General features: G+C 41.7%; 1 protein-coding gene across 1 annotated transcript in view; it reads right to left on the reverse strand.

The window, feature by feature from the left end:
* galnt16 (UDP-N-acetyl-alpha-D-galactosamine:polypeptide N-acetylgalactosaminyltransferase 16) overlaps positions 1-10259 on the reverse strand; it is a 34185-nt gene that overhangs the window by 2928 nt on the left and 20998 nt on the right. Inside the window, exons 8-14 of the mRNA XM_034859122.1 lie at positions 8764-8848; positions 7644-7747; positions 6395-6521; positions 5689-5781; positions 5494-5577; positions 4423-4549; positions 3561-3677 (exon numbers count right to left, since the gene is read on the reverse strand). Coding sequence (XP_034715013.1) covers positions 3561-3677; positions 4423-4549; positions 5494-5577; positions 5689-5781; positions 6395-6521; positions 7644-7747; positions 8764-8848 — 737 coding nt within the window. The remainder of the gene's footprint in view (positions 1-3560; positions 3678-4422; positions 4550-5493; positions 5578-5688; positions 5782-6394; positions 6522-7643; positions 7748-8763; positions 8849-10259) is intronic.

A 10259-nucleotide genomic window follows, 5' to 3' on the forward strand; every position in this document is an offset into this window, starting at 1 on the left:
CTAAGGTCTATATAAAGAGACTTCAGATACAGTATTAGGGGACCACTAAGGTCTATATAAAAGCATCCAAAGAGCACCGTGTCATGGGACCTTTAAAAAATAAGAGATGTTTGAAGCCCCTACCAATATAGATATTCGGGATTTTAAAAAAATGAATAAATGATCAGCTGATGCGGACCATGATACTTACTAAGTGGGACATTTGACAGTTGAAAAATCAGCTTGTTGATGCACTCTGGTGGACAAAGTACGCCATAGCATTTCTGAGTGACCTGGAACCAGTTTGGCATTTCGGTCCATGTTCTCCCAGATTATTTATTCATTTGTTTATGTACATAACAGGGGCAGTATTTAAGAAGTATCTGCTTCTTTCTATTCCTTTTTGGACATGTTAAGTTAACATTGTGTTTTTGTTCTTTTGGCTTTTATTGTATTTTGTAAATTCATTGATTTATCACTAATGATAAAATATACCGGCCAATATATATTGGCCTAAATTATTTATCTGTCTAGCAGTATTCTGTGTATGTATGTGAATATTTGTGTGTACATACTGTATACACTATATGTCCTAATATTTGTATTTATTTTACATATTTTGTAATAAACACTTACAGTATGTTATGGTATTTCTACTCTCAGTTGTCCCTTTATTAGGTACAGCCTTGCAGAAGGAATGCAGTTTAATGCATCCTGTCAGTGTTGGTGTTGGTTGGAGATTGGGGTGTTATACAGAGAAGTGTTTCTCTTATGTATTGCACCCTCAGTGATAAAAAAGGGTTGGACATGATATTAGAAACACTTCAACAGGAATCAACAGCATCACAATCTGCAGCCTCCGTTTAACCATGGGCCCAAACTAAAACTGAACATTAGAACCTTCATGAAAGGAGGATTTATTACAGGAGTTTTAGTTTTTAGCTAAGTGTAGCTAATAAACTGGCAATGGAATGTATATTGCAGTATAAATCCTTTTAGTTAAGCTCAGCGTTAGTTCATGCAGGACACGGTTTTCAGTGTCTTTCTTTTGGCCCACTCTTGTACATGGGGAGGGGGTTCTGCATGGCGCTCCCTGTCTCAGCTTAGCAGGCTGCTCCAGGGAGCTTTATGAAGAGTGGAGTCTCAGCGCCAAGCATAACTGGATCTCCCTTTGTTGCCCTGGACGGTTAAATCTGTGACCAGAGTGTTCCTGACTGAACTACATTTAAGGATCTGCTGCGATGTGCTGAAGCTAAGAGGACTCAGATTATCACCCAAAGGCCATGGACTCATATTATCACCATAGCTGGGGGGACGGTGTTGTATTTTTTTATTGTTGTACTTTGCTAATATCTATCTATCTATCTATATATTGTCATGACAGGGATTCAAACTCCAGCTCCACACCATGTTAGGATTTGATATTGTAAAGGATTTCCACTGAGTAACAAGTCGGGCCTGATTTCTTTAACGCTCCATATATCTAATATTCTTTTCATGTGAAAATCCCCAGGGTCTCATCACCGTCTGAAAATGTGCCGAAGCAAGTTCAACAAGAAACTTGAGACTGAAGTGAAGCGAGAGAGCGAGAGAGAGAGAGAGAGAGACATAGAGCTCCCAATAAACAGGCTGTCCATAAATCAGCAGGTAGAATCAGTTAGCCTGCTGATTATAGTTAATAGTTAGAGCTGAACTTAAAGCAGATTTCTGGAGCCGTACGGAGGCTTGTTAAACAGCTGAGATAAATGTAGGCCGGTATATTATTAGGTAGTTTAATTTATTTAAAAAAACAACATTGTCTTTTTATTGTCTTAATTTGTAAAGTATCTAGTATCTAAAGCTGTCAGATGAATATAGTGGAGTAAAAAGTACAATATTTCTCTCTGAAATGTAGTGAAGTAGAAGTAGCAGGAAAGAAAAGACTCAATTAAAGTACCTCAAATGTATACTTATATGCAGTACTTGAGTAAATGCACTCAGTTAAATCCCACCTCTGGTGGTGTGCGTGTTTGTGATACAAAGACAAGGAGGACATTAAAAAGGAAATTAAAAAGAATTTAGTAGCAGAGATGAGTACGCTCTGTTATTTGTCGCGTAGCATGGAGCGCCGTTTAAATAAAATAAGGATCTGTGATAGAGTTGCTGAGCTTTCTGTGCCCTGAAATATGGTTACATTCATGCCAAGGAAATTCCAAGTATTCCATAACGTTAATCCTTTTTGGACGGGCTTCTAAATCGACGCGCAGACCAGCCTTGGGCCTAATGTCTCCAGAGGTAACTAATCAAATCCTTTAGGATTGTATCAAGAATTTCTTTTCTTTTTTAAAAGATGTTTTTTTGGATTTTTAGGCCTTTAAAACCACCGGACAGCTGTAGACATGAAAGGGGAGGGGGGGGGGCTGCAGGGCGGAGTCAAACCCGCGGCCGCTGTATCCAGCAGTAAACCTCTATATATATATGCGCGCCCGCTCTACCAACTGGGCTAACCCGGCCACTACATCCCAGACTTTCTTAATAAAAAAACAGACTTTTTCAAAACAATAATGCTGAGAGAATAAAATGTTGCGAAGTCATTCCGGACTGTTTTTCTTCTTCAGTGGTCAGGGGGAAGCTTCTGTCGTATCCTACGGACCTTTGTTTGGGTTTGATAGCACATGTATTTACCAGCCTCACTTGTTGCTCCAAGAGTTAATCACTACCGTACTCTTTCATTTAGAGTAAAGTATTTTCTTTTTCCTTCGGGGGATTGAGCAGTCAGGGCAAAGAGGCCAAACGTCTCCCACAGGAAGAAGTGGCTGCTCGTTGATGGGCAGGTTTCCAACCCCCTCTCAAAGGACTGCCACGGGCCAGCAGAGAGATGAGAGGATGGTCTGGCAGGAGTCCTGCGCACTCATACACATGGTCTGAGTTAATCACTCCCTCTTCACTGTCATAAATCAACCGTGCAGCCAGTGCAGGGTCCACATGGGACGTGCGTGTTCGACATTCACAAAGGGGAGGTCTAGGAAAGAACAGGGTGGGGTCTGAAGCTAGATGAGCGCTTGTTCTACTGCATCTATTAAATCAGCTGCTCTTGCAACAAGGCCACTCAGATGGTCTTCTGGCAGCAGCCGCTGCAGCAGGCGGGCTGCTCTGGATCTACCCTGGAACCCCCTCTTATCTCCAAATCTTCCATGTCTGAGTTCAACGTGTGAGTGGCACATCCAGGACAAATGAATACCAAATGAGATAAGTGTCTGGAAAAAGCTCTACTGTTAAAAATGACCGATTAAAGCAAATTCCATTGTCTTCTCTTAACCCTTAGTTAACACAGTAACTTCACAGAATACCTGGTTTATAAAAAAAATTATATCTTTTAGGCATTTGGGCTAATGGTTTGTGTCCACTGTGGTGTTTTTTGACAGCAGGGATCACCCAGCTTCCCAGAATTGGACGTTTGGTGGGCTTGCCACTAGCAGGTCTAAGTTTCTCTTCACTGACAAGCCTCCTCCAACACCAGAGGCATCGCCCGGGTGCTCACACAGACGATGACTGGGAAGCGGGAAAAAGTAGACTCGTACCACAACACTATTTCTTCTTACCTGTCTGGGCTCTTTTGTGTTGCAGGTCTCCATCTTGACCTTTGACCCTGCTCCGAAGGCTGATATGGCCAGGCAGAGGTCCTGCTGCCGGAGCAGTGGCTCTATTAGTTCCCATCTCTGCGAAATACAAAAAACACTGTGGTGGCTGCTATCAAGGTTCATGTGCTTTTCACAGAGACTCTTGCTTTCATTTGTTAAAAGTATTACATTTAACATCAGTGCAATGTCCTGTTTTTTTTAGTTTTTTCACTAAATGTATTGCAATCCAACAGGTTTTGTGTAAACATATGGTTTTCCAGCTACAGTTTATGCAACTAACTCAAAAAGGAACTGAGACATGTAACTTTACTGGATTACAGATTTCCACAGCTGTCAATCAGAAACCTCAACTGATTTAAAGAGATCTGGTCTGAAATTGGCAAACTTGGCTGTGTTTACTTCCTGGAAAGGGGAGGACTGATCCAAGGTTTTCTGACATTGAAGCCCATGTCCTATTTAGCAGAGCCACCGTCTCTGCTCCGGAGCATAGCGCCGCCCAAGACCATCGGGATTGGTTTAGAGACATGCAGAGAACCCAGAGTGCTTTTCCTCCTATCTAAGAATGTATGTGTGGTGTAGCCAGACCTTAATAAATAGAACTAAATAATAATAATAGACTTAATAAATACCAATACTAGATCCTGTACGTGTCATTTTTCACATCATCACTAATGCTTGGGCCCCGTTGCACATAGTCCTTGTGCCCTCTACTGTAGGAGCTTACACCTGAGTCCTCAGGTCCAACTCCTACACATATCCTGGCAGTATTTCAGACTTTAAGTATGTACCCACAGTCACTAATCACTAGCGGCAGAGGACTGACCTGGGACTGCGGCCTGATGGCTCCAACGCCCCTGCACTCTGCCAGGCCAAGGGTGTCGGTCCCACGGGTCTCCAGACACAAACCGCCTTGTTTCAGCACACTGGACACCGCTTCCTGCTCCGGTACCCTGAGGGAGCCATTTACACAGGGGTCAAAGAGGGGTCTTATTACGGCACTAAATACCAAACGGGTTGAATTGACTGCTTGCTTCATGGTGGAATTGAATCCCACCACTAAGTACTGCACCCTATTGCAACACATACCACATACTACAATTGCAATTGGAGAAACCACATTGATTTGGAAGAACTACACAGAGCACATCCAGCCAGAGGCAGGGGCTTAGGAAACAAGCTGCTGGGATAACCAGGGATACCACACCCGGATGTTCCCATCCATCTCACATATATTTAGATCACTGGTTCTGAACTTGGGGGTCATAACAACCCGAAGGATTCGCAAGATCTTTCCTGATTTAACCGCTTGGGAGGGAGACATTTTGGCCGCATTTATGATTGTGTCTTTTCTTTCTCCAAACGTGGCTTTTTTTAACTTTTGAAAATGAAAGACAGAAAATCTGTTCAGCCTCTATTAATCAATTAAAAGAAACACAGCCAAACACATTTGTTTAGGGTATTTTCAATTCACGAGTATTTTCAGTATAATTTAGGAGTTGGTTTTTAAAGGAAAAGGAAACTTTGGCTCTCTTTAGTACATAATAATAGTCCCAGATCAGGTGTAAAAGATGTCCATGAATTCCAGGATAACCTGCAGACATAACATATACCTCCACTCAAAAATCTAACTTGATGTTCCACTGCACTCTCTGTGCTCACCTTAAATCTGCATTTAAACGTGTATGCTTGGGTTTGTGGAACATTTATTAATTATTTTTCAATGTGATGAAAGAGAGTAGATGCAATGTTTGGGACTATTTACAATTACACCTTTTTTTGTGGGAAAAAAAACACATCAGACAGGCATTATTATTCTTAGTATTTATACATAGACGTAGCTTTGACAGACAGCGTGATTGAACCTGTTCACCATGACTGCAGCTGAGACCCGTACCTCAGCTCAGGATAGACGTTCTCCATGTACCAGCGGAAAGGTTTGCAGTTCAACTTCCGCCGCAGCGTCAGGCGGTCTGCAATGCTGCGAAAAGAAACACAGAGAGAGACACAGTGGAGAAGACAAAGATGTTAAAAATGAGCTCCTGGTGCAGAACCTGGCTGAACCTGATAGGAAGCGGCATGGTGGACTGACCTGCCAAAGGCCTTGCCCTGGGCGGACGGCCTTGCAGAGTAGTAGTACTGTTTGAATTCATCCATCCACACCTCAGCAGCCCGCCGTGTGTTCCTGCGTGGACACACACACACACACACACACACACATCACCTGCTCAGACAGTAGTTACACTGCTGCTGGCATTCCTGTAGGCAGCTATAAGGACAGTCTCTCTCACACACACACACACACACACACACACACACACGTCCACACACACACAAAAGCAAGCAAGCCTTTGGATGCCACAATATTTCCAGCAGGAATGTCCTCCTCCCTAAAATCTAGATGTATTTGCGAATGAAGACAGAAAGTGGAGGCAGATGAGACAGTTTGGTGTGTTTCAGACCTGCAGCAGTCTCTTTTAGACAAGACATTTACACAAAACCGCAGCCTTATTAACAGCCTGTATGCATATTTAAGAATGAATTAATAATAGACCTAAATAGCAAAAACAGCCTATTACTTTAAAGACTTATAATTCAGTTGTGTTGCCGGATCACATTGTTTCCCTGCAGCCTGCAAGTTCTTCTAGAAACTTTAGAATAGTAATATATAAGTATGTATGTATGTATGTACATGTCTATGATATATAAAGCTGAGTAAAAGACTGTCTGTGCTGTGTAATGACGCTGTACAGCAGACTGGGATGTCAGGTTGGGTTCTAACAGATCAACCCACTCACTTGATGTAGGTGAGGGCGTTGCCTTCTGGGAAGTCGTACGGGTGCCGTTTCCTAAACACGTGACCCACGCGGCTGCAGGGGAGAATCTCCAGGCTTCCGCCGCACATCCACACCCGGAAAGAAAGCTCTGCAACAGAAGAGACAGAGGAGGAGGTCAGGTATTCAGGCAGGAAGCTGTTCCTCTGTAGTCTGTCTGATCTGCATCATCCCAGTCCCCGCATGGCCGAGTCCACCTGCTCCATATTTTAAGGAGCACATGCTTCCAAGCTGTATATCAGCAGAATGAAAGCGGTTGTTGCAGATGATTTAACGCTGTGCTGGAGAGCCTCCGGGCCTCTGCAGCATCCAGAAGCATCTGCAGTGGTCCAGAGCCAACACGGTCAATGCATGAAATGAAGACATTAACATGTCCAGCTTTATGACTTGAATTTTTCATTATTATTTGTGTGTTCATGACAGCCGTCTCATTGGAAACAGCAGGGCTGTAGTCAGTCGACCTTTGTCGAGATCGAGTCAAGACCGAGTCCAAATGAGAACCTGTCAAGATCTCAGAAAGACAGGATTTAAATATAAAAAAATAGAAATGTTCCCATTCTTGAACTTTTAACTGGTGCTGAAGAATTCATAGTACAAAGGGCTCACTGACATTGTGTCTGTGGCCTAAATAAAAAGGATGTCTCGCTGATGGAGACTGACGTAGAGGATGCACCAACCCTTCTTAACTAAACTAATACCTGTTATCTGAACGAGCACGCTTCAGCAACGTTTTTGTTCTGAAGGAGGAAGTTCCTTTAGAACAAAAGTATACATACTGAACTCGGTCGAGACCAACTAGAGACTAGTCTGAGTCCAAATACCAACGAGTCCGAGACGAGTCCGAGACAACAGAAAAGAGTCTTGAGTCTGACTCTGGACTCAAGTCCTCCAGCCCTGAGAAGGAGCCTTCTTTTCTTCATTACTAGTTATACCCAGTATAAACTAAGATGTCCAACCAGCTGGACCGTGAGCTCGCGGCCAGCTTTACAGACAATAGAAAAATCATTGCTCTTCTAATTACTGAAAGATGGATGGATGATGGATGGATGATGGATGGATGGATTTTGTATAGTAAGTGTATGATCATCTACTTTTCCTTTACATAGTAAATAGCTGTTTGCTGCTGTATGCTGAGTACAGAACATGTAAAGAGACTGCGGATGATGATTAATAAAAAGTCCTTCTTCTGATTCCAAATCATCAGTGAGCTGACCAAAGTTCTCCCCTCCCCAGATGTCCATGTGGGTGTCATACTGGCCCAGGTGGTTGAACCAGCTCTTGTCCATGACGAAGATCCCACCCGCGATGACAGGCGTCCTGCAGAGTGGAGACAAGAGAAATCATTTCCATCTTTCACACTTACTGGACTGCAGTGCTGTGACCCAGTCATCTTGGTTCAAGCAAGTCTCAAGTCATTTGGTCCAAGTCTCGACTTATTTTATTGGGGCACTACTTTTTTTACACCCAAGATAAACCAATCTTACCTGTCGTACCTTTATAAAGAGAAAAGGACAAGGGATTAGTCGCCTGTCTAATGAAATGATTGGCTAGTTTCCTAGCATTGGCTAGCAAATACACTAGGGGAGCGAGCTGTAGGCCAGCCTGAGTCTTTTATGGGAGTAACAACAAGTCAAAGCAGGTTATGGAGCCACCACAGTTCCATGTCTAACAGGATGTGCCAGGGTGAAGGTCCACAGGCTCACTGTGTGTTAACTGCTTTTGTCTTGGAATCAAGAATACTATCAGCTGATAAAATAAAGGCCTGAAGGTGGTTTTGTAGAGGGGCCTTGGTCTATATTTAGATGGTAACATTTGAAATGTTGTACATGCGAACACGCTCAGAGAGCAGGAAGAACACTGGGTTCCAGTTCCAGGACCAAGCAGCTGATTCTTCCTGCCACGGACCAATCAATTTCATCTTCACACACATAAAAGTGACAAATCTCCAAAAAGGAAGTCTATATTTAAAAAGACAATCCTATGACTAACTTTAGTATGAGCGTAATTTAAGGATGACTGAGGTAATTAACTTCTAGAATATCTGTTAAACGTCCAAAAAAGTGACAAACTTTGAAAAAAAGAGTTGGAAAAAGGGCCAAAAATGTACGAAAAAGTTTAAAACTTTGATTAAAAAGCATCAACTAAAGTGCTGATTTTTACTCCCATCCAGGGTACCAGGTTGCTAGGATTCAAGGACCGCAAGACTGTTTTTGTACTTTGATCTATTAATGCAAATCCATAATATTTCATACCTATACATAACATTTTTTTTAATGTTTCGAATGGATTCTATGGCGATGACATGGACAGAGGACTCGGGAGGATGAACCCACCTGATGGCCTGGGTGGGGTCGCTCCGCGCCATCTTCTGCTCAATGGGAATCTGCTCCCATTTGAAGTGGAGACTCCAGTCAAACCCTGAAGAGACAGAGAGCAAAATAGAGATGAAGTACGTCCTACAGAAGAAGACAGATGAGAGCATCTAACTGATCTTGGTGGAACTACTTCATACCCGTCATGGCAACAAGTCCGTAAAGGGGTTCCTGTTTAAGGTTCACTGTCGTTGAATGGGAACGTCCCAGGCTTTCCTTACAGACCTGTAAGGTGTCCTCGGGTCTAACTGGCCCGTTTTCCTACATCTGTGTTCTTTTTATTTCCCCAAAATAACATGATTGATTCCACACAACGCTCTTTGGCAAGTACAAATCTCTACTTTCATTCATTTTGGGGCGTCTTATTCAATTTTATAACATTGTAAAACACATTGAAGTGGTTTTGAAATAGTATTCAGTAAAAGTTGACATATTCCAGTCTGTGATTATCCATCAACATACTTTTTTTTTATTTTATTTTAGTCTAATTAATTCCTAATTTCTGCTTTTCTAACTCAAACATTAGGTATAATTTCCTATAAATTAGGTTTATTGACCATAAATAGCCAACTATTTATATTTAACTAGCCTTTTCTGTTGCTTTGCTGTATAGTATTTGTTTTGCTGTATAGTATTTGTTTTGCTATTGTATAGTATTGGTATTTGTTTTGCTGTATTGTATTTGTTTTGCTGTTGTATAGTATTTGTTTTGCTGTTGTATAGTTTTGGTTTTGGTTTTGCTGTATAGTATTTGTTTTGCTGTTGTATAGTATTTGTTTTGCTGTATAGTATTTGTTTTGCTGTTGTATAGTATTTGTTTTGCTGTTGTATAGTATTTGTTTTGCTGTTGTATAGTATTTGTTTTGCTGTTGTATAGTATTTGTTTTGCTGTTGTATAGTATTTGTTTTGCTATTCTTAATTTATGAATTCCCTGTGCGGCGTCCTTGAGTGCCAAGAAAGGCGTCTTTAAATAAAATGTATTATTATTATTATTATTATTAAAATAACTGTAAAACTAAAGTTAATAAGTCAGTGTTACGTGTCGAAAACGTCAAAAAAAGTGACAAACGTTGAAAAAAAGTTTCAAAAGTGTTGAAAAAGGGACAAAAACGTAAGAAAATGTTCAATAGAAAGCATCAACAAAATACCAAACTGCCTTTTTCTGTTGTTACTGTTCTAAAGTATTCTTCTGCTGTTTTTATGTCCTATGTACGGTATGTATGCCCTGTACGGTGTCCTTGTCCTTAAGGCACTTTTATATAAAATGTATTATTATTATTTATTATTAAATTAATCTAGCAATTTGGGTGGCGGTAGCTCAGTCCGTAGGGAGGTGGGTTGGGGACCGGAGGGTCGCTGGTTCAAGTCCCCGTATGGACCAAAAAAGGGGTGTGGATTGGTGGCTGGAGGGATGCCACTTCACCTCCTGGGCACTGCCAGGTGCTCTTGAGCAAGG

Source organism: Etheostoma cragini, chromosome 20 (assembly GCF_013103735.1).
Source record: "Etheostoma cragini isolate CJK2018 chromosome 20, CSU_Ecrag_1.0, whole genome shotgun sequence".
Taxonomy (NCBI): domain Eukaryota; kingdom Metazoa; phylum Chordata; class Actinopteri; order Perciformes; family Percidae; genus Etheostoma; species Etheostoma cragini.